The following is a 25,875-nucleotide window of genomic DNA, read 5'->3' on the forward strand; positions in this document are numbered from 1 at the left end:
GCGTACGGGTTTTGGAGACGTGTCTCCTCTCCCTAGTTAACGCAACTAAGTATTGTAGTATGTGTTTACAGCGCAAGTGGTACTTCATTAGTGGAATACGAGATACCACAGACCCTCCAAACTGAGTACTACTAGCTTCGATTTCATATATGCATAGGTAAATTATATTGCAAAGAGTTGGGGCGAGTTGAAAATGGGGCGAGTTGAAATTGGGGCGAGTTGAAAATTGGACGAGTTGAGTGGGACGAGTTGAAATGGGACGAGTTGAAATTGGGACGAGTTGATCCGTCACCGTGGTAACTTACGGAACTGCAGTCCTTCTATAATGGATGTAGATGTATCGTTGACTGACTCAAACATCATGCTCTAATAAATCGTGTGATAGAGAGACTGTAGAAATATTTACATTTGTACTTTTGTATGGAAACTTGTTGAATCTCTCCTATTCCACGTGTGTGTGATACGGTGTACGTGAAACGACAATTGAAGTGTCAAGATTCATATAAGACAATGTATTAGAGGAAGGATGATAAACGTGCCAGTCGTTGTGAACTGTAAAACTAACCAATTCTTTTCGGATATCGAAAATGAAATATACATCGAGAAAAACGTGGGTTATACTTCCATGGTCTTATCTTCGCTAACAAACATGCCGTAAACAAGCACTGAATGGATAGTGTACTCTACACATGGACGAATACACAGCAGTCACGTGATTGATCAGGTGACCAACTAAAGTTATATAATTTCTGCTGTTTGTGTTTCCTTCCTTTGGAAAGTATCGTCGTCCAGATGGGACAGGTCGGCTCAACAATGGCGAGTTACATGGATAACACTCTTTTTCGAAGTTTTGTGTACGATGTTGCAATTCAGTGGGGTCTCTTCGGAGTTGCGGCCTATTTTCAAACGGAGAAGTTTTACGATCTGGCAGGTAACGTACATGATAAAGCAGTACAAAGTACACGATGCAGGCAGTCGTGCGTACTTACAACCCGGGAGTACAACAAACTTTTCATCATCCTCAGGCTGACATCCCGGCCTGACATGCATTCATGATAATTGCCTGTGATACATGTGTAGCTAATAACGCCATTATTTTGTATTATGACCGTCCTTGAATAGAATATTAGCTCACAGGTGCCTGTGCTTCAAACCATGGAAGTAGAACCCCAGGAAGGACAACTGGTCATAGATCAAAGGGACAGTCATCGCCTCCGCTGTTTGCTAAGAAAACAAGTTTCTTTTCGTAGTACTGGGGTGTGAACAGCAACTTTTAAAGATCGTAACAAGCTTAGCATATTGATGAGGGCGTCCAGGTTTTGTTCGGGTGTTCTCGACTATTATCGGTAGCGTCATGACGCATCATTGATCTAAACATGGCCATCGACAAGCAATTCTGTGGCATGGCATGCGTGACTTCTGGCTTTGACTATGAGGAAAATTCTTTCAACACGAACGATGCTGATACTATTGAAAGTGCTATTGTGGAAGAGGGGTGTTTTTGTGTATGTAAGGGCCCGGAGTCGGGCTCAATGATAACGTGTGACGGCGAAGGTTGTCATGTTGGAAATAAACATAAACAATCGGGTGTGATCACAACATTAGGCGTAATAACCTTGAAAATCGGCGACTTTTGACAGCCATTTGAAGCTTTGCAGCAATCTGCAGCTAAAAGATTTTGGTGTCATCGGAAAGCTTATAATCAGCGCTTCAAATTTTACTAAGACACTTCTTTCGGAGATTGTCGCGAAGAAAACAGTCGGGAGGTGGAATTAACTCACAAAAAATGGCATGGAAGTTAAAAATCTTCATAACTTATCTAGTTGTCGCCCGATTTTCAAATGTTTGGTACGACCAAGCTCGTAGTGACGCTATCTAACTGCTGAAACACTCTGCGCAGTCGCATTGACCCCCATATTCAACTGCGCTTGCATAGCAACGACCCTGGCTTTTGGAACGCCTTAACAACAGAAGAAGGGCGTTCTTGAACCGCGGAGGCGATGACTGTACAAAAGGGACTCAACACAATAGAGACAAAGGGATTAACTTGGTCTAAAACAAAAGATTTTAAATCGGATTAAGCCAGTTGTCCTTCCTGGGGTTCTACTTCCATGTTCAAACCTAGGCTGCGAACTTGATGTTCATGGAAATATGATTTTGTTGGCACACCCTCTCACCCCTCCACCCTCCTCTTTCCCTCAACCATAGAAAGTAATCAGTTGAGTTGTAAGTAAGCTAGTTCTCTTGAACCGACTTTGTGTGATACATTTATTTTTTCTAGGGTCAGGAACATTCATATTCCTAGCTTTGCAGACACTGAAGTGGGGAGAGACCTACTTTTTACGACAGAAGATTCAAAGTGGTATGGTTATCACATGGGGTATTAGGTAATTTTAAACATTTTATTTTTAACTTACTTAATTTCATATACCAGTTTGGAATTTTGAATTGTTGAATGGTTACGCTGGCAATATGTTTTCATATCATATTCCATTCACGTAGTTATGAAAATTGATACTCAAGTTAAGTATTACTGATGTAAGTTATATATACACTTTCAAGTGCTTTAAATAAGACTAAAATAGTGGTAAAATTCTGATAAACTTACAACTAGATAAGGTGATCATGTTATCTGAAAGTTTGTAATTTGTTGATTTTATTATTTCATTTATCATTTATTTTCATTGATACAAGCAAGATTTTCTGCAGCAAACCTTTGCACAGTATTTTGGCTATATAGTTTAATTACTCAGAGCAACCCTTTCAGATTCACAAATATACTTTTATAATTTCTGCCAGGATTAATTAAAAAATGACATGTAAGAAATGAGAAATGATAATTTTGCTTAGTTTATTTTGTATTCTTTGTATTTATTGCTAGACTTGGTCTATTCCTGTTCTCAAGAATACTAAAAGATGGCAAAGATTCACGTTTCAATAATGTCAGAAACAATCCCAGCAGATTTTTAATCTATTGGACTATTCAGGGTAACGACTTTTAACTTTTCCCTCATATTTAGATTTTTTACTTGTTTGTGCCAAGTAGAGTGATAGTTATTATTTAGATTCACCACAGGAGGGGGGGGGGGTGCTGTCCCCTGCAGGTGAGTGCGCATGGACAAGTGGCAGGCAGGAGAGCGCCCTCAGTGGTGACTGAGATTGGGGAAAGTAGCTATTTTATAGAATGATGTGTATGGTGCTGTGCAGCCAAGAATAATATTCTTTGTTAATTTTCAGTCAATTTTCGAACTTCCCCTTCTGCTTTACAATTACAGATCATTCCAAACAGTCCAACTAATGCTTCCATAAGCTCTTCTCATATATGTGAACGTAGCGAGCTGTTTTAATGCCTATAAAGCTAGTGGAAATTCTTCAACACTCCATCACTATGAGATTACCATTATTCATTTTTGATAATTTATTCATATATTTGTCCAATCAGCTTTGTGGGTTTGGATCACATTGTTACCAACACTGATATTAAATTCCAACAAGAAAGATAAGGAGTTGACAACCAGAGACTATGTGGGTTGGTCGCTATGGATACTTGGTTTCCTTTGTGAAGTGATAGCAGATCATCAGAAGTCTGTTTTCCGTAGCAATCCAGATAATGCTGTAAGTTTTCTAAAAGTGTTGATTTTTTGACATCACTAGAGTCTGCTACATCAAACTAAGCCAAGAGATTTACAAGAAACATGGCACTAACATGTAGTTCCATTCTTGCAAACCAGAGCTGCTATTTCTTCCACTACACTGCAAAATAATGTTGCGTCTTGGACGGTGCTGTAAAAAAGGCTGTGGTTTACGACATTGATGTAGTTCCTACATTGGTAAACACTAACGTCATAACATATTGTAGTCAAATATCAGATTTTAGTCAGATTTATGTTGAATACTTTCACTATTAATATAAATTTTCAAAGGCCAATTTTGTTGAGGATGTCATGTAAAAAAAAAAAATTGTGTGATGAGGTATAGGAAAAGTTGGTCCAGAACAAAAGTGACCCTATATAAGCCTTGTAGCTCCACTGATAAGACAGTAGTAATCAAAGACTGTTGAGTGACTGGAAATACCACAGTGGATCTAATGGGTGACTGAAAAACTGTCATTTTTAAGGACTATGCAGCCATCACATATACCATATTTTTCATGAGCCCTTTGTCTATCGCAATAGCAGTGATCAATGTAAATATTTCAGAATCACCATTAACAGAACTTGAGAAACTAAATACAGCATGTGTCTGCACAAGGTTGTGTGTGTGTGTGTGTGTGTGTGTGTGTGTGCGTGTGTGTGTGTGTGGGTGTGTGTGTGTGTGTGTGTGCCTGCCTGTACATCACAAACAATGAAAGGGAGGCTGCTACAGCTTGAATGATGTCACCTGTAGTGGCTTAAGAGAATAGTAGTTCATGATAAAACAAAGATAACCCAAAAACTGAAACATTCTTTTGCTTTTTATATCATCCACAGACAAGATTCATTGACACCGGTTTATGGAGTATCAGTCGACATCCTAACTATCTTGGTGAAATAATGTTATGGAGTGGATTGTTTATCAGTGCGTCATCCGTAATGTCACCCAATCAGCTGCTGTCTGGTATATCTCCTGTCTTTGTTGCATTCCTACTTACCAATGTTAGCGGTATACCAATACTAGAGAGGAAAGGCTTGAAGAGATATGGTGATAATCCACAGTATATGGAATACGTCAAGAATACAGCTGTTTTAATTCCATTCATTTATTGACCTTAATCCAGACAGTGTTGTCTCAAAGGTGGTCTTATTGAACTCATGGTGCTTACATGTATTTGAGTGATGTCGGTTTTATCATCAGGAATTTTAGTTCGACTGAGTTTTTTTTTTACGATAAATGCATTGGGATTCAAATTAAGCAGCAAAAATGACAGATAAATGATAAGAAATACTAATTATTATTGTATAGGGAAAACTAAAAGTATATGTACAGGAACAGATGACTATAAACCTTTGAATTATTCTTGTATGCCCGGAGTTAGCACAAATGGTCTGTACCAGAGCAGGGGCAATAATTTTACAGCAGTTAAGCACAGTTTTTGGAAAATTGCGACAAAAAAGTACATGATCATATTATCAAAATTAGGCACACAAATAACAGATTTATTTCCAATATGATAAGCCACCAGTGTTAAGCTTTGCAACATAAAGGCAGATATACCTCTGTGGGTATTCGTGTGGGTAGCTACATCATCATAAAGGCAGGTATACCTCTGTATAGACTGGTATTCATGTGGGTAGCTATATCATCATATAGGCAGATATACCTCTGTATAGACTGGTATTCATGTGGCTAGCTATATCATCATAAAAGGCAGATATTTTCAAGGTAGTCACATGGCTACATCATCATAAAGGCAGGTATACCTCTGTATAGACTAGTATTCACCTGGCTACATCACCATGAAACCCAAGAAGGATCACTGACAAATCAGTTCCATGTCTCACAAAAGACTATTATTTGCACTACTAGACTGTTTTGTATGAAAACATCAACATATCAGAAGTCATGAAACTAGTATCATTTAATTTAATGATTTCAACTAGCTGTCATTTTGAATTCAGTTGACTGCCAAGATATCAAACATTTTTTTTTATAATTATTCACCACACCTAGAATATTCCTGATTTCTGAATTTACTGGGTGATTCTGACCAGATTCTTAGTAATGTATGCTATTGATTAAAGTACATATCTCTTTTCACAACACCGAGTCATACAGCCTCCTTCTTCAGAGTTTTGGGAATGAAGTGAAAGTGGGAGTGAGATCTAGCACAGGTGTAGAAGGGTAAAAGGTGTGACAATGGAACAAATATCACTGACAAGATGTGGCTATTTACTCCCTAGGCGATGGATTTTACTTTTAATCAAATTTTACACTATAACAAATAAGTTTGTAAGATTATTTAATCAGGGTTGCTCAACTGTTACATTAATTGTACATTTACTCCTTCCCAACGACAACTGCCAACATCAGACCATGGACAAACTGAACCTGTTATAAACAGGAAAAAATAAACAAATGAATTGGCTTAATAACACTTGGCACAGCAGGGAAGAACAGCAGAGACTTGTATTACATTTCATGGTTTGATATAACACTTTTATGGCCTCTAAGTGTACATTTATGTACATGAAATGCCAAGGGAAATGGAAATGGAAATTTGTTTGTGAACATGAACTAAAGGCCATACAGCTGTTCTTATCAAATGATGAAATGTAACATAAGTCTCTGTACTTCCAACATGCTGTGCCAAAATATATCAAAATACCAAACATGCCAAACACTCCTTTCCAACTATCTTTTGAAATATCAGCACACCCCTTCCCAATTATCTTTTCATAACGCACACTACACACCTTCCTAACTTCATTATACAGCACACCTTTTCCTTCCTAACTTCAAAATACAGCACACCTTTTCCTTCCTATCTTCAAAATATAGGACACTCCTACCCACCTCTTTTCAAAATACTGCACACTCCTTTCTGACCACAGGCACTTGTTTCCTGATATATGAATCATATGTTTCTATCAGAATACAATAAAATATCGATAATATTGACGTATTTTGCCAATTACATATGGCAGGGATAAAATAACATTGGTTTCTAGGATCGCGCAAGTCCACATCACTGGTTATGTATTTACACTATCCTAGGAACCCGTGTTATTTTACATCCTTCACATACTATCAGCTAAATACATAATATTATCCAATATAAGTGTCTGTGTTCCTGATTATCCTTTCAAAAAAACAAACAAATCAACAGTAAAGTGTTTTTTAAGTTCATACAATTTATTTCTTACACAGTACAAGTTATAAAATTGTGACAATTGCTCTTATCTAAGTTGATAACAATAAGACATAAAACATAATTTTTCTTAATTGTAATTTGAATACATTTATGTGTGCTCCTTCAAAAACGCAACAAGTACAAAGGGACATTATGAAGCAAATACCGTACTAAAGTTATAATTCATTGAGAGATTGGATATACAAATTATTGTCATTTTGTGGTATCTGCTGTTACCTTTACAATCTATTGTATTATAGAATATAGTCTGGTTGCATCAATGTAGACACAGTTTATGTCTCTCGATGCAGTCGATGATTTCTACAATACGTGTTGATAACGTTCAAACTTGGAATAAATAATAATAATACCTATACACATACATTCAACAAGCATACCGACACACTCGCATACACAGTAAATAGTAAAACTACCAGAACAAATGTCGGAAAATAAGACTTTGTTGCTTTTAGCTAATTATGTGGCTTCCTCCGTGTGTACTTTTTCAATTCCTATTCTGCGTTAACTCTTTGTGTCTCTTGTGATGTGTTCTAGTCACAAATGACACAGACAGTTACAAAACAAGTTTCATTTCTACTTTGTGTATTCACCCAAATAGGAAGATGTGCACATCATCTATCACTGACTGCAGTCTTTCGTGAGTCGTTTGCCAAAGTTTATACACCAAGTATTCACTACCAGAAATATTTGCTAGTCTTCGTAGCCACCTGATGTCATGCTCGTGCAACACACTGCTATTTGACTTGAGACAACAGGAAGTCTACTTTTTAAGTGACAGAGATAGTCAGCATTTTATTAGTGATCACTTCATGAATTTCATTTTCAAGGAGTCTCCAGGTGTAAAGTAAATGTTCCTAGGGACTTTCATGGAATGGTTTGATATTCCTGGTCTTTCATGGAATGGTTTGATATTCCTGGTCTTTCATGGAATGGTTTGACATCCGTGGTCTTTCTAGTGCTGTCCAGGAATGCAAGAACAATGATCTATTGGTGTGCACATCTCCAAACACTGCAGTAATTCATTCGTATGTTTTGCCCTATATGTGTATCTTCAACTACTACGATACAATTTACATCTGTTGTCCAAGTGCTGCTAGATTACAGCAACAAGTGAAACATTAGTCGAAAGTCTACAATCAGCTGCATGTTCATATTGAAATGCCAAGTTCATTGTTTGGAAATTCTATTTTCTTACTTATTCATGTTTAGTTTTGTATAATCATGTTAATTGTTGACAAGATAAGAACAACTGATAGATATCATGTAGGCCACACGTCAGTTTAACTCAGAACCTGACCTTTGACCTTGTTTACAGCAAGTTGATTCAAAGATAAATTCATAGTATGTTTTTACACTTGTGGACTCAGCACTTAACATGTAAATCACAACAATTCATCCAACTGAAGGCATACAGTACTGGAGCTGTCACTGGTAGACTACTGAAAGTCACGGCTAAATCTTGGTATACAACCTACTCTTGACTACATTTCAAAATTCAAAGTTATTTAACTACGTATTCTGCTAAAATGTCAAAACTGGCTTAGGAATAAAAAATGTGTGTGTGAGAGCTCTACTGCTTACTGTACATGATAGACTGACTACTTTAGCACCATAGACTAGTCAATACTATACTACATCACTGATTTGAAAACAGGAAAAAACATTATTCAATTTACAAATGAACCATGCCTAAACAGTCTTACACAAAATGTGTGTCACATAGCAGTCCTACACAGGATTAGTGTCACACACACACAGTAGTATTGCACAGGAACCTTATCATATATGAACAGTCCTTCATTAGAACAGTGCCTGGCCACACCCACAAATGGTGCCATAGCCATACACAGAAACGGTGCCATACACAGAAAGTACCATAGACAGGTATCTTGCACAGTATACATTGCCACACATACATGTAGTATTAGTAGTAAGGAACAGCGTCACATACAGTATAGTAGTATTACTTGGGAACATGTGCCACAACAGTAATACCACACACACAAGCAGTTTCATACACAAGAACTTTGCCACACACAAAGTTCCACACAGGAATAGTGCCTAGTCACAAATCATGAAGACTGGGTACCAAAATAGTAATCCTAGACAGAAACAATGCCATACACAAGTCTTCCACCAGAACTTTGCCACACAATGTCCCACGTTACATAAGAACAGTTCCTGGTCACACATGAACAGTGGTGCAAAAATGAAGTTTTACATGGCAATGGTGACACACACACACACACACACACACACACACACACACACACACACACACACACACACACACACACACACACACACACACACACACACACACACACACTCTCTCTCTCTCTCTCTCTCTCTCTCTCTCTCTCTCTCTCTCTCTCTCTCTCTCTCTCTCTCTCTCACTAGTAGTCTAGTCTTGGAAACTACTAAATACTAAAACTTATAACTACTGGATTCTACTCATCTGAATTGCTAAGTCTTAGACTTAAAGTCTACCTATAGAGACAGTTTTATGTGGCTATGACAACAAGTGTTTGGACTGGGACACTATTACCATAAAAATTACTATGATTACTGCACTTAGAGACTGGCCCATTATTTTATCTGTATGACTGTGCTTGATATATCAACATAAATACACATCACATAGAACAGAACTACATCATAAAATTGATAATACATATACCAAGCAAATTTTGCTTTCAATGTTTTTTTGGTTAGTTGTTTTGAATTGTTTGGTCCACTTCAACAAGAGTTGAAATAGCAGATCTTATCTGCAGTCTTCACTTATATGTATTCAGCAAAAAAGTTGCATTGAGTTAGCACACTTAACCTGTGCTAAAGATCTTGTCAACGTATTTAGCCTAGCATATATGTATACTCTTGGAGAGCACACCTAACATGTGCCAAAGATCTTTTTTTAACATATGTAGCCTAGCGTGTGCACTGAGGTCAAAGTATTATGGCCTTCTATCAAAAAAATACTGATGCAAAAAGGAAAAAAAACGACAACAAAAAACCCCTGACCACTCACATTCATAAGGTGCTGAGAAAGTTAGTTTGTTAGATTGTCATTGCAGATGGATGAGTAGTTTGACAATATCTTTATACCCCTACAACAACTGTAATACAGTAATGATGTATACAGGATATACTGTTATACAACAGATGACAACTGTAATACAGTAATGATGTATACAGGATATACTGCTATACAACAGATGACAACTGTAATACAGTAATGATGTATACAGGATATACTGTTATACAATAGATGACAACTGTAATACAGTAACGATGTATACAGGATATACTGTTATACACTAAATGACAACTGTAATACAGTAATGATGTATACAAGATATACTATTATACAACAGATTACAACTGTAATACAGTAATGATGTATACAGGATATACTGTTATACAACAGATGACAAATGTAATACAGTTATGATGTATACAAGATATACTATTATACAACAGATGACAACTGTAATACAGTAATGATGTATACAGGATATACTGCTATACAACAGATGACAACTGTAATACAGTAACGATGTATACAGGATATACTGTTATACAATAGATGACAACTGTAATACAGTAATGATGTATACAGGATATACTGTTATACAACAGATGACAACTGTAATACAGTAATGATGTATACAGGATATACTGTTATACAACAGATGACAACTCAGTATACAGCAACACTGCATATACTGCTATACAACAGATTAGGAGCTGTGATTGCCTTTGAACTGGTACAAAACACCTACTACTGACTGTAATTACGAAAATGGTTTGGCAGAGTTTCTGATAAAAAAGCAAAGCACTGTATAACTTGAAATGTGCGACATACCTAGCAATGTGACACCTCAACTAACAATGTACTTGAATGTACTGAAGTATCTAGCAATATATCATATAGGTACAAACACTATATGATAACTATTGACAGGTGGTCAAATGCTAAAACTGTTTCAATACTTAAACGAATTTACGGTTGGATACTGTACTAGAATCTACCATGTATACCCATTGCTAGTTATACATAGCTAGTTATACATTATCTAGTTAGGCACTGCTAGTTTTGTTTAATCGTTATGCATCAAGAGTTTGGCATTGATAGTAATACATTGCTAGTTATGCATTGCTAGTTATGCATAGCTACCTTTGCATGGCTAGCTTTGAATTACTAGTTATGCATTGTTAGTAATACATTGCTAGTTATGCACTTCCAGTTATGCATTACTAGTTATGCATAGCTAGCTTTGAATTACTAGTTATGCATTGTTAGTGATGCACTGCTAGGTATACATCTCTAGTATTGCACTGCTAGTTTCACCTAGTTATGTATTACATGTTATAAACCTTATACATTAAGTGTCATCATAGCAGAATCTAATTGCTCTGTTCCCAACCCTTCCACCCTCTCTCTCTCTCTCTCTCTCTCTCTCTCTTCACTCAAATGTCAGCATAGTTTATACACTGCCATTATCTATCTCCAACCATTTTGTTCTTGAAATTTTATAGGCAAGAGTCCTGACTGGAACATTGTGTTACTAAGTTTAAAATGTTCTTGAGTATATCATTAAATAAAATTCTACTCAGATATACTTCTCACATGATTCTAAATTTCGACAACATTGTCTGGGAACATCTCTATCTACAGAACGTCTACAAAGCTATCAACTTACAGCTACAAACTGCTCCGCCTACACTATAAGTTTACCCATTAAGTACCATGGAAGGATTCAAATGTCCACATAGTAAGTGCACAGCTATGAAAACACATCAGTATCCTAATAATAACCCTACTTTGTTAATCCTGACTGATAGATTAGAAAAAAGACATCTAGACATCTATGAATACATATATTCTCTATGTTTTGGTTTTTAAAACAAACAGTACATCTACAATCATTTTGCCACCTGCCACATCTCTCCGATACTAACTGACTTAAACTAACATGACGATTCATAAAAAATTACACAAGTCATCCTGGACTCTTTGACCATGCCACTACACGCCATAAAACTTTCTTCTTCTTTTTTAAATACACCGTCAAAGGATGTCATGGCTAATTCTTGGGATGATCAAAATGGGAGAGTCTACTTGTACAGGAGGCCATTGTTACCTTTTAGGCAATCCATAGACCATTCACACTGTACATGTGCATGTAAGGATTTCATGAGTATCACAGTACTCTAGCTGTAAATGATACTGTCTGTGTACTATGTACAGTGGTTGCCATGGTTACAGTGGTTGCCATGGTTACTTCGTACACAATCTAGATATTATTTCAGATGCTCTACATGTAATGGATGACATGGGAATCTCTTAGACATGCCATGGAACTTTTCAAACTCTTATGTAAAGGATGCCATTGCTAAGTGTTGGCCAATCCAAAGAACTTGTCAAAGTTCATGTCTAGAGCATGCCAATGTTATATTTCAGGCACTCCATATGACTTTCAAACTCTACATGTGATGACTATTTCTTGGTCAGACACTGATGCTGATCAGTATAGCACAACATATCAATTTACCATATCATATATACGCCAACAAATCTCATACAAATCTTAAAATTTAGAAACAAAAAAGAGGTTATTAAAAAAGTTATAAAATTGAACTAAACAGCTAGTCTCTGTAGTGTGGACAAATGATTTCAGTAAAGCGAGGCTGCGGCATGATAGGTTCTAGAACTGGTGCAATTAAAACAAGACACCAATGCATTTATGAAAAAATATAAAAAATACATTTCTTTGTCTATCTTACTTGAAATGAATGTTTTGAAAGGGCAGCAACACTGAAAACACTGTCCCTTGATAGTTACTACATTCAAGCCAAGCTGTTAGCATGACAAAGTACATCACAGCGACACAGTATGCAGCCACTTCTTGTATCAACCATGTCCAAAGTAGATTCAGATAAGAGGATGAGCTTCGTTGACATCCAGTTGAGATTTTGTTTCCTTCATTTACCGACATCTGTTGTCATTCGACAATATTTGCAATGAATTCTAAGAATCGTCTTGAGTACTGTTCCGGCTTAACAGTTGAAATCTCTGCTCCTGCCTGTAACCCAATAAAACACGGTCACAATTACATTCAAGTTACATAAGTACACTTTGCAACGTTAACACAAACCTCACTTTCAAATCCAGGAAAATTTTGAAGAGCAAAAAAGTCAACCTACCCCATGCTTGACTGTTTTAGCAGCTTGTGCTGCCCTTTTCTTTGCACCCCAGTGTGTTAAAATATCAATCAGCGCCATAAAATAGATTTCTTTCCTTGGTGCTTCTGTAACAGTGAAAGACAAAATTGTCATGAATAAACAAATTAAGACAATTGTCATACATACATACATACATACATACATACATACATACATACATACATACATACATACATACATACATACATGCATGCATACATACATACATACGTACTTATGTACGCACATATGCACACACACCTCCATCCATTCATCCATACATACATAATGTATGTATGCACATACATGTAAGCATACTTACCTACCTACAGAGATAGACAGACAGACAGTCAGACAGACAAGCATGCACACACACGTGTATAGTTGTACAATTGCTCCAAAAACTGACATCTACAGAAACCAACTTGGTTTCAAAATGTTTGAGGCTTGCTTCTATTTTCAATGAGTCTTCTCTGCAAAAACCGACAATGTGATGAAGCCCCTCGATGGGTCAATATACAGTGAGTTAATATTGCATGTTCATGTAAAGAATTGATTGCTACCGGGGTACCAGGACAGTAGTGGTTCAATAGTACTGCCATTATAGATTTGTTATAATATGTTCAGGTTTACTGGTATTTGCATCATGCTGTGAATACTACAGTGGAGGTAATACATGCACAGTGAATTCTATCCTGTACCTTGTGAGCTTTTATACGCAAAGATATCAATATCACTATCATACTGTCCAGGTAGAGTGTCTGGAAACATATGTCCAGGCTGTGGACTGTCTGGTGGTGTAAATGCTGTATTACTGCCACTATCGTCTTCCTCCTCTTCGACACCATTACTTTCTACTTCCATCTCTTCTTGTTCAGCTCTGTCTATGTCGTGGATCCCAACCAGGAGACTGTAGTCCATCAGTTTTAACTCAGAAAGAAACTGTTGATAAAACCCAGTACCATACTTGTATTAATCATTTTACGAGAGATTCTGTGACCTAAGGAGGCCTTGTCACTACGAGTCTCTAGACGAGTAGTGAGAAACCCTTAGGTCATGAGTATTTTGAGGATGAATGACGGACGACAAATATTGGGGATTAATATAATTATACCTCCTCGAGCATAATTTATGAAAAATTGGGAAAAGTAATGGCGATTTGACTCATATTTCGAGCAAAACCAGTGATATAGACAAGGGTTGTTGTGATGTAGAATGACCAGGGTATGTAATCATCCATATTTTTCATTCAAAGACAATAACTTGACAAGAGTATGGTATAATCAGCGTTATTTTTCTATCAATGTTTAAATCAGTGACATTTTCCTGTCAATGTTTAAATCAGTGAAAGTCATTCCTCAGTTGACAGTTTCTCACATGTACCTTTACAGCTGAGATGTGACACAATTGATATGTCACAGGTACATACATTTATACAATAGCTGATATCATACTCTGACTCACCTCCACATCTGTTTTCAGTTGGGATAGAAATTCTTCCTTCGTGTCAGTTCCAATATAAATCTTATGATTTTCATTGACAAAGTCATTATCTTTAAAAGTTGGAAGCTCTTTGGCCTGTAAAAACACAATCATAAAATAGGTCTCTGTGATGATGAGTTTCTTACATTGAAAAAGAGCTAGCAGAGAGAAGAGAAATTTGGAAGCTGTCTGTCAAATAATAGTCAGAAAGTGACTAATAAGTACATTTATGATACCAAAAGATGTACGATATTAACATGAACATTCATAGGTCAAGATCAAGGTCAAAGTCAGCTTGAATATTTCTGATCTAGTCATTGAAATTCAGTAAAAGTATAAAAGTAGTTGAGATACAGTAAACCAAAGATTTTCACATACAGATTACTATCATATCAGACTGTCAGATATGTTGTGCTGTTCTGCCCTACCAGTGAAGTAACTAGCTGTTAGTGTGTCATGACACATTGTATCGTACAGACTACTAACATATGTGTCAGTGACATGTATGTTGTACATTGTTGGGAGAACAGATGAATGCATTTATAAAGTGTATTTTGAGATCATACGGCCCTGGACCGGCTGGTGTGTGAGAGCCATTGTGTAACTAGCCAGACTAATTTGATTGTATAAGATAGATTTCAATCATAAAATTTGACTTGGTGTTTTCAAAATAACAGGACACCACTTCCGATTAGCAGTTGTTTTGGAGATAAGGTGATCCACAGTCAGCTCTGTTACAGTAAATAGTTAGTCTTATGTATAAACCATTGAAAGTATATGTAATAGTGGAATTGGGATATTTTCTGATATCACAGCTATCCATATCCTACTTGGTCCAAGGTGATATACAATAATGACACTTCAGCAAGCCTAGGCCAATGGGCTGACAGCAAGTCTAATGTTCATGGGATCAAGAACAAAGTACTCAACTGTATTCAAAGTAATATGCATTGACATCAGGAAATGATGTCAATTATGTAGCATGTGTATGCAAATGAAAGAACAATTCCGTCATCTTATAAAGTACTTTTATTACAATATACAGCATGGCAATCACATCTTACCTTTTCTTTATCACTTGCTTGTCTATCTACTGTCGATCCCTTCAGGTCAAATTTTTTATGGACTGTAAGACTTGCACTGAGTACACTACGCATAACAATCATGTAAGTTTCTGCACCGTCCACAGTCAATCGATACATGCCAAGATAATGAGGCAGTAACGTCTTACCATGGTGTTCTACTACAAACTAGAAAAATACAAAATAACATCATCAATATGTGGTGGACCACAATGTAAAAATATGGACTTAAGAAAAAATAGCTTGTAAGTTCAGTTATGGTTGTAACTGTTCAATATTTCCGACCTTGAAACATGAAAATTATCGTAGGAGTGTTTTGGTCTCACCAATTGCATGCTGTATTCCACATACTTAACAGATAATGCTCAGATAATCACATATCATGACTGACTGCGGCCCTAGTCACCAAAACATTAGTTAATCCAAAATCATAATCCAAGCCTAAAATATCAGTAACTAATTCACATCCATCCTGAGAAACGTGTACCCAGGAGTGAACAAATTATTTTGTGAACTGGTGGTCCCCAGACCAGTGCCTTAGAAAATCCAGTGGTCCTGCTGAAAGAATTAGTGGTCCAAGGTCCCACTAATGTGAAACATTTAATCTTACCTATGAATCTGTATATTCAGATGACTTTTTAACATAGTTATTATCAGTAAGGTACTGGTCCGACGGACCAGACAAGGTAAAATTTGTGTGGTTCGCTCAAAAATATAACTAGTCCCGGACCCAGGACCAGTGGATTTGTTCACCCCTGGTACCCATAACCAACACAAATTCAAGCCTGGGATATCACAATGAATCCAACCCCAAATATGAATCAAAACCTTAGTCTGTAGCTGATTCTAAAAACTGAATCAATCAAAAGTATATGATAACCATAGCAAGTCCCAACCTGAGTCCAAGCACAAGATATCCCTACCTGATCCCAACTGGAATCAAAGTGCAAAATATCCTGTATGACCGGTAGGTCTTGGTATGGAATATCTTATTCTTTGATTCAGTTGTAGAATCAGCTACTGACTAAGTAAATAAAAGTTTTCAAATCTAACACAGCCAGTCCATAAATCTAAATTGACATAACGTTATTACAAAGACGTGAACACACTTACTTGGTGGTATTGTTTTAATATATTATGCATCATTTCCACTTCTTCTCTTGAGATTGTTTTGATGACAAATCTTTTGTCAGTTGACACAAGGAACCTTGCTCCACTTCTACCAGGTGAATTACTGTAAACTGGTTGTGAGGAGGTTAATGAATTCTGTGACAAAGAAGAGATGCCAATACAACATATTAATAATAATAATAATAAGGTGAATTTATAATGCACCTTTCCTCCTGACAACTCAAGGCACTAACAGTTATTTCCCCTGGCATAACAGCCCTTTATACTTCTTCAACTCCCTGGAGAACATACAATCTATTGCAACCTCTATAAGTGGATAGCATTAAAGCATTCACATTGCAAACTCTATCCTACCAGGTCCCTAATTATACAGCTGGGTTGACTGAGGCACAATCATGGTTCAAATCTTGCCCAAGGACTTCATTGTTACACTGTGTTTTAGATTAGTATACAATATACATGCCAGCCAATGAAGTTCCCCACAATTGTAGAGTTTTTACGTTTCTTGTGAAACAATGAAAACTTTCAAGTCTCACAAAAAGTCTATCTCCAGAAACATCCTGACATGTCAAAATTCTGACTGATTGCTAAAACTGCATCACCTTAACATTTTTACCTAGTCATTACATGAAAAGTTCATCTGTGGTTACCTGAAGATCTTCGTAGATATGTAACATGTGACTAACTTACCATGTAATCCAAATCATTGATATTAAACCTCTCTCTCAAGTTACGGAATACTAGTGGACAGTATTCTTTGACTTTGAAATGACTGGGAAGATTTTCTCTGTGAACAGAAACATCAAATAACACATCATATAAACTTTCTAACTGTGGAAAAGGGTATTCTGGAGAAGTAATAGAAAGTGAGCTAGAACTTTGCCACATTTCCTAAAGCCCTCCTCACTTCGATCAGCCTTCTCAACCTAGGCAAAATCATGAGGGTGGATTCAAGCTTTGACAATATATATAATTTAATTTAATATACATATAAATATATATTAATTTGATTTTTAAATTTGTTAGTAAATGTACATAAATTGAAGTATACGCACTCTACGATATATTTTGTACAAAAATAGGATTTGTCAGTGTCTTGTGCATCTATGTGGACATGCATAGAATAGACAGACTCTGAATGTGATTATACCATTAAGATACTAAGAGATTACAAAAATAAATATCACCACAATACAATTATTGTACAATATTCAAAGCCACAATTACTTTTACTCTTGACAGTTTGTAGCAAATCAAGTCTCCACTGTCATATGTCAATATTTTAACTTTTTGTTGACTATTTTGGTATTTTTTGTAACAATGTCAGCTGTGCTTCTTCTGCATACAAAGTGATCAATAAGGATAACATGATCCCCAGCTACATACAATAATTCAATATAAGTCAGACTTACTTGTTAAAAGCATGATTGTCAATTTTCACCTTACTGTAAGCTTTAAAATCATCTGGCATCAACATAACCGGAATGTTGACATGGCTTAATTCACCAATCTACAAAAAAGAACCAAAACAAATAAGGAACTAGGAAATTAGACAAGATTTTTTTATCCAGATAAGAAATTGAACTTTAATTATTCAATGTGTACTGTACATATTGGAGGGCGTGTTGTGGGTCACATGGCACAGCATAAGAATATGTATAATCTGTTGTACACTCCTTCTATAAAGCAAATTTTAGCAATATAAACCCTTTCGTCCAATATAATTACACATACATGTATATTTGAAATATACAATCTGTCCAGCTGTCTTTACCACTTATTAGCATATCAAATACACTGTCTAGGAATGAACGTTGTTATGACATACGGTACAACACATCTATCCATAATCTTGTCAAATACTTTATTTTACTTTGTATACATATAATTTATATCACATAATTCATTCAATAAAAATACTAATCCTGCCATTCTCATAAACCAGAGCTGTTATTTCTTCCGCTACATCTCGAAATAATAAGTGGGGGAGGGGGGAGGGCTCGTTAAGAATGGTGCCGTAAAACAGGCTGTGATTTGCGATGATGTAATCTTGCATGTATTTTAAAACGTATCTGACATCATTAACTGGGTAATTACAGTTAAAACCATGGTAAGTCGCAACACAGAAATCCAGTAGACATACATAGATACATGTATACAGACGCACTGTATGTTCTATTTCATTAAGTTGGTATTGTAAATATTGGATAGAAATAGTGGATCAAATGACACCCTATATTACAAATGTACATGTAGTAGTCATGAAAATCTGACATTAATATCATAAATCATTCAATAACCTGACCATGATTTATATTAATTATGTACAAGTTTATGAACATATAGGTCATCAAGCTGTACTCTAAAATGATGTCAAATTCAGTTATGTACATGCTACCATTGATAAAATCTATCTTTGACACAGATATATGGGTTTTTTTTCCTTTTTGTGTATTTTTTTAAATAGTTTTTTAAACTTGTGTGCTACAACTGCTACAACTAATACAAATGTATACATGTATGTTGTTTTTCCCTTCTACAGAGCTGAAAACGAGAAAGAATAATGATAATACTAATAGTACATTCACAACATGTTGTTTGGCAAGAAATCAAATTAACTTGACTTCCTTCCAATTGGTGATCACAACGTAAGCATGAACTTGGTGGTCAAAACCACAAACAATCACATCCTCCAGTAAGGTCAAGTGACCTTTTAAGTTTTATGAATGAAATTTACAGAATAAGCTAATATTGTGTTTCACATTGTACAAATATTTATCTTATTTTTTAAGATTTCCTCACTAATCCTCTAGACTATAGAGAGAGAATTATTTCAAGGAAATAACAAAATACAGATTTCCAGGTATTTAACTTGATGTAACACCAAACCTAAAATCAACACATAATCAGACACTATCTGGGTGTGACAAATACACTTCCTCTTTCCTGTGTGATAATATCTCTTGATTTTGTTGTATTAATCATATCATATCACCATCATCTTTCTTCCAAAATTTACTTCGGAAATGAAATGACCCATTTTTGAATAAAACATTATCCTACATGTTCACTTTTGAAATAGACTTCCTTTTGCCTATGAATTAGATGTAGATTGCAAAATCTTAGTTTGTTTTCACCATGTATGGTACTCACCATTCAAATATCAACCATTGAGAACAATAACACTGTGTGTGATATCTACCACATTCTTACATGTAGGAATTGAAATCACACATAACCTGCCAACGAGGTGCTAGCAAATCTACAAACAGTTGATGTTCTAGTCTCAGGTGACAATTGTAGTAATGAATCAGTATAGAAAACTATCTAGGTGCCATGACAAGAATGTGTCACCATCAGGGACTTTATATTTGTATAAACAACATTGTACAGTAGATGCTATCACTGTAATAATACATAATGAATTTGTAGCTGTCCCCCTGCTGTCATACATGTATTAAGATATTGTCTAACAGGTACAAATAATAGTCTACACAGACTACAGATCCATACTAATTAATATTCTGATTCTGTTTCATGATACAGTTGTGGGTTGTCAGTATTCTACTCAAATATGACTGAACTTTTGTAAAATGCCATAATTCTCAACAGGAAGTTAACCTTAAACCAAACGATAGACATTGTCTCAGATTTCCTACTAATTAATCTAGTAGTATAGAAGACAGCTACAGAAACTGAATCTGAGCCAATGACTGGATATTCTATGTTACTTCTCTACAATTTTACACAATCTACCCTTGTAGCAGACAGTGTACACAAGTCATGATACAAATCACTCCATGAGATTGTTTGCTCTGATATACATGTATCCTCTGAACTACTAAATCTATTAATAGAGATGTCTCATCACCTTCAACAATAGCACTGCAGTCAGAAATATTGGATCACAAGGGTCCATACTACAAACTGTATGATCATATGATAAACACACAGATACATGTACAGTAATTCACATGCAATTTTACATATGGGTACATACTTAGACAGACAGACAGACGGACAGATGGACGGACGGACGGATGGACGGACGGACAGATAATGTACACTCATTCACATGCATTTTTACATAGGGTACATACTTAAAGGAGACAGAGACAGACAGACAGACAGACAGACAGACAGACAGACAGACAGACAGACAGACATGACCGGCCAGCCGGCCAGCCGGTTGGATGGGGAGACAGACAGATAGATGGATAAACATGTGCATCACATGCACTTGTACTTGTACATTGTAAACTCACTACCACTGATCATTGTAATTACAATGTACTTAATATATGTAATCAAGAAATAGCTGGTGTTGATGTAGGTCCTTTAATAACTTAATAAAAGCCATTACATCATTAGTTTGATTCATTTACACATTTTTCACTTCCATTTAAAGAAGATGAAAAAATAGTTGTTACTGTTAAGGTAAGCGGTGAAATTTGACAACACCACCAGTGATGGCTAACTAGTTAATTATTGTACAAGGAGTGGCAAATGTTTTTGTTTTGGTTTATTCCCCCTTCATAGCTTTATACATGTGTAGTTCTCGGCCATATTTTACAATATCAATAGCAAATATCGCAAATGTTAAATATGGGGATGAAATTACACTGGGAAACTGGTGCTAAAATATTAAGATTTAAGGGTGTGAGAATCACATTGTGTCTAAGTAACGTTATGATGTAAACCGTGACATGAACAACATCAATTTCGACTTCAGTGGGTAATGACACATGTAATAAATGATCCGACGCCAATAAATCACTTGGATTTACTGAATTCTTAAACATACATTCCGTATCTTGAAGATGTCCTGAATGAAATGAGAATTATTTTAAAATATCACTCAAAAACATCGAAGTTTCTTACCGTGTGGTTGATGCCCCACATGAAAACACTGAGCAGGGGCTCATTTGCTCTGAACAGTTTCACCTTCTGAGACACTGCTTTGATATGTTTCTTCTTGCTGGTTGCCATTGTAGAATTTTTTGGTTAGAGACACATATAAGTTCGTATTAATTTCGACTGTATAATGGCCGTGTCGATTATCTGTGTATCACTGTGTTGAAATTCATGCTCCAATTATTCAGATCAGAAAAGTAACTCACTCCGGGACTTCAATCCAATATGGCGTTAGTCTCCGATGTTACCCACAATGCATTACGTGCGACCCCGTTCGCTAGCTATGTCAGTCGATAAACGTTTGACGTGATCATGATGCTAGCTATCAGTGTCGCGTCGGTCTCGAATTTGATTGATATTAACAAAAATAGCGTCATACATTATCAGCATGTTTTAATGAGTTTGTAGGATGTAAAACAGTCAAAGTCACATATATTTATTTACATTTATATGGACCATCTGGTCTTTCATCAATGTAAATTATATTTCATTTCGATTTCATATTTTTGGAGGGCCCTTTATACGAGTTTAGTGCAACGCAAGACAACGATTCTCGAAGTGTTTCCTCAAATCTGCTCGGAAATTGGTACTGCCTGAGATTTAGAAAACAGTTTTTCGACTTTTTGTTGTGTGTGTGTGTGGGGGGGGGGTGTTGGTTTGTTTACAGTTTAGTTTTGTTTCATTTTTGGAGGAGGTGGGTTTTTTTGTTTTCTTTTGTTTTTGCTGTTTATTTGACAGCATCCCTATACAAAACTAGCGTTAGTCATCCCTTCAGTAATCATAAATTAATTATTTCCCAGTTGTTCAAATTCACTGGTATGAAGCTCAGTTGTTCAAATATTGGGTAAGTTTAGACCTGACATACAGTGGCCTGTACTATTATTTTAATGTGAGGATTATACATGTAAAAGTACGACCCGACAGTACGACTAGGCAAACTAAAAAAAAAAGAATTGTGTTTCCAATAACCCGGCCGACCCTAATTTTAAGCCGTCGATCCTAGATACTTTTTAAACATTTTAAAACAAAAAGACAAGAAATTCTTTGTCTTCACGTTTACATGTACGTTTCATCAAACTATCACAGGAGTATTTCAAGTTGACCGATGGTTTTCAGTCGAAGCAATATTTTTCAAATATTATCAAATGCGCATTACGGTTCAGTATAGCCTAATGACCTTGGCTTACTTTTGTTATCCATTTCCCTCCGTCCAGAACGGCTGTCAATAAATATGCATATACGTGTGCTGACCGCGATGCATGGGTGAGGACACTTGAAAACCCACAGACACTTGTGACCCGAGATAGGTGCCGGAATTATTAAATATGATAAATTATCGATATTATTGACGTTTTTTCACGCATTAAGAACTTCTCGACCAAATTTAAATGCGTTAATATCATTGATAATCTATTATAATATATCTCGGATTACAAGTGTCTGTGTGGCAATCTTTATTGTAAACCCTAATCATAATTTGGTGTCAAACTGACAGGGGTATCGATCATATTGAAGCCTAACTACTTGTATTTTTCTTGTTGTTGCCAAGATATAGGTTTAGAAGGTGGATTTAACACGATGGCACAACACATCTGGTGGTCGCAACAATGAAATATTTGTAATTCAGACTGATGGGTCAGATAGCTATATTTCGGCAAAGGGTTATTTCTATGGTATCAGAAATAGTGCATTCTCGTAAGCAGTGCATATTTTTCCCTCTTAACGGTGTCATAGACGGTGCCGTATGTAAACGATGGTATTAAAATTAAAGTCTGTATGTACATGTATGTCATACAGAAAAATACCGAATACATATTACATTTCCCATATACTAAGCAGCTTCAACAAGAAGTTGGTGAATGACCTCTCCTGAGGTTTAATTTGGTTCAATCATAGCAAGTCCCTTTCAGATCATCAGAATTGTCAAGCCCCACCCTCCGCGCCCCTATGTCTCCCCCTTCCGTCTTCTCCACAGGTCTCCTATAGTGAATTCTGCTATAGGTGAATACAGGTTGACTTTGACAATTATTATTCCCCGATAGATCTTTTCGTACAAAATACTTTTTAGTTAAAGCCTGTTGGTGTGTTTTGTTATCATTTCAATATAATCACATTAGTCAATTTTAATCATTCTGGACAACAGTTTTCCACTATATGAAAAAATTCTAGTGCAGCATTTCTGGGGGAAACCCTTCGACTTGAGCAAGTCAAATTTGGATGACCCATGCTTGTCCTGATTTTTAACATGTTCAAGCTGTTTTATCACGCCCACGTGAGGTAGGGCGATGACCATGCAAGATGATACAAGTCTTCCTTGGGTGTTTTCTCTTGTTTGGTTCCGTTTACCCGACCCCACCTAGTTTTTCACTGCCAGCCCTAAACTTTTTTTACGAATTCGAGAAAAATATAATAAAATCGCGAATATTGTGAAGTCTCACGAGAAATAGTAAATATATAAATAAATAAATAAATATATACCTAAACTAGACACTCACACATGAAGAAAAAAATCTACCTACCTACCCCACCTATTCTAAAATTGGGCGTAACCGGAACCATACAATTTTTAAGCCTTTTCAGAATCGAGTCTCGACTCTAAGTAACAGGCTGTAATCCGAAACAAGATCAAGAGCCTGTGGGAAGTATAATTTGCACAAAATGAGGCTGTGTGTGTGTGTGTGTGTATGTGTGTGTGTGTGTGTGTGTGTGTGTATGTGTATGTGTATGTGTATGTGTGTGTGTATGTGTGTGTGTATGTATGTGTGTGTGTGTGTGTGTGTGTGTGTTCGCGCGTGTGCGTTTGCGTGTAGATGGGGGAGGGGAGATTTTCAAGAGATTGGCGAATGATATTCCATTGTAGATAGTGTGGGTACGCACTTGATTGTTTTCTCCAATTGTAATTCTATAAAACCCAATAATTTAATAACAAAAACATGTTACATCATGCTCTGTCAACAGACATGAATCAACATCGGAAGGTACGATTTGTTTTGGATCGAATGGTAATGGTAAACGGAAACGTCCAATCAAACTTATTTCTGGCTTCAGTACATACACTTGTATTGATTATTTTACTGCTATCAACTTAATAAAAAAAGTTCAGTCAGACTTATTTCTGCCTTTAGTACACTTGTATCGAATACTGTTATCTTAAAATAAAAATCAAGTGAGACTTATTTCTGCCTTTATAGTACTAGTACACTACTGCTGGCAACGATTTTGGGTGATGAAATTGTATCTCGGTAACTTTAATATTCACCAACTTTGAAATCTTGTAGAGAAGTCCTACTGCACCTTAATACATGTATCCGGATTTCCTGTAAGGGTTTATGGGAGAACCTCTGGGGATATCATACTTACCATAATCTCTTTGTCTTGACTTACTACTTCTATTCAAGAGAAAGAGATTGTAGTAAATATGATGTCATTTCCTGCAAAAGCAAAATCAACGTAACCAGATGATCCATACGCAGACTCAACATAAACATAAGGCGGTGTACGTAATATAATGCGTTTGATATATTTCCTGCAACAATCATTCTATAAGAGTATAAGGTATCGTTGTCTATACCTTTTCCTTGCAATACTGTCGAGGCGTTTTTCCGACATAGAAATAGCAGTTTGATCATGAACTTTTTCATAAAACATTATACACGTAATCATCGACTACTCAGGAACAAATTATTCATCATTTCATACAGTAATAAAAAAATATGAAGTAATGCAGTGTAGTTGCTGAAATGTAACCCAATTATTTAATGATTTTATCCTAATCGACAAATAATTACAAATCTCCGGAAATTGATGACAGCTTGTACATGTTGCACTGCATATATAGTATATTTAATAGTTGAGGTAAAGCCACAGAACACTTCCTAGGCCTAGCCTTAACAGGCGACTACCACCACTAGTTATAGTGTTGACAAATTGACGCATCGTATATCAATTGAGGTAATAAGTAAAAGCCCAAACATTTCCTGTGCCTCTATCAATTTACCTGGCGATTACACCCCCCCCCCCCTCCCGGGACTATCCTCATCAGTGTTAACAATTGAACGAATCGTCTATCACTGCCATTTGAGGTAAAGTCACAGAACACTTCTTTGGTCTGTATGAATTGATCAGGCGACTACCACCATCTGAGCTGAAATATACCTGTCATCGAAGACTAACATAGTCTATCTGCTAGAC

At 36.2% G+C, this 25,875-nt stretch overlaps 2 protein-coding genes across 2 annotated transcripts; one reads left to right on the forward strand and one right to left on the reverse strand.

Moving 5' to 3' along the window:
* Positions 1-747: 747 nt before the first annotated feature.
* LOC144434537 (uncharacterized) lies at positions 748-5,622 on the forward strand. The gene is made up of 5 exons (XM_078123001.1): positions 748-931; positions 2,282-2,387; positions 2,882-2,988; positions 3,443-3,615; positions 4,470-5,622. Exons 1-5 carry the CDS (start codon positions 793-795, stop codon positions 4,743-4,745), a joined length of 801 nt encoding a protein of 266 aa, XP_077979127.1. The 5' UTR covers positions 748-792; the 3' UTR covers positions 4,746-5,622.
* Positions 5,623-10,401: 4,779 nt separating this feature from the next.
* Positions 10,402-21,906, reverse strand: LOC144433542 (phosphatidylinositol 5-phosphate 4-kinase type-2 alpha-like). Its single transcript, XM_078121852.1, has 9 exons — positions 21,652-21,906; positions 18,183-18,280; positions 17,461-17,557; positions 16,753-16,905; positions 15,622-15,807; positions 14,540-14,653; positions 13,777-14,017; positions 13,058-13,161; positions 10,402-12,936 (listed from the first exon to the last, which is right to left on the reverse strand). Exons 1-9 carry the CDS (start codon positions 21,757-21,759, stop codon positions 12,856-12,858), a joined length of 1,182 nt encoding a protein of 393 aa, XP_077977978.1. The 5' UTR covers positions 21,760-21,906; the 3' UTR covers positions 10,402-12,855.
* Positions 21,907-25,875: the final 3,969 nt, after the last annotated feature.

Source organism: Glandiceps talaboti, chromosome 4 (genome assembly GCF_964340395.1).
Source record: "Glandiceps talaboti chromosome 4, keGlaTala1.1, whole genome shotgun sequence".
NCBI classification, from domain to species: Eukaryota; Metazoa; Hemichordata; class Enteropneusta; family Spengelidae; genus Glandiceps; species Glandiceps talaboti.

Excerpts from the sequence above, each read along its gene's own strand:
- LOC144434537 (XM_078123001.1), top strand. The coding sequence starts at position 793 with ATGGGACAGGTCGGCTCAACAATGGCGAGTTACATGGATAACACTCTT. Across the intron at positions 932-2,281 it reads GAAGTTTTACGATCTGGCAG|GGTCAGGAACATTCATATTC; the intron begins GTAACGTACATG and ends TATTTTTTCTAG. Across the intron at positions 2,989-3,442 it reads AATCTATTGGACTATTCAGG|CTTTGTGGGTTTGGATCACA; the intron begins GTAACGACTTTT and ends TTGTCCAATCAG.
- LOC144433542 (XM_078121852.1), bottom strand. The coding sequence starts at position 21,759 with ATGGCAACCAGCAAGAAGAAACATATCAAAGCAGTGTCTCAGAAGGTG. Across the intron at positions 15,808-16,752 it reads TATTAAAACAATACCACCAA|TTTGTAGTAGAACACCATGG; the intron begins GTAAGTGTGTTC and ends GTATTTTTCTAG. Across the intron at positions 12,937-13,057 it reads CTAAAACAGTCAAGCATGGG|GCAGGAGCAGAGATTTCAAC; the intron begins GTAGGTTGACTT and ends ATTGGGTTACAG.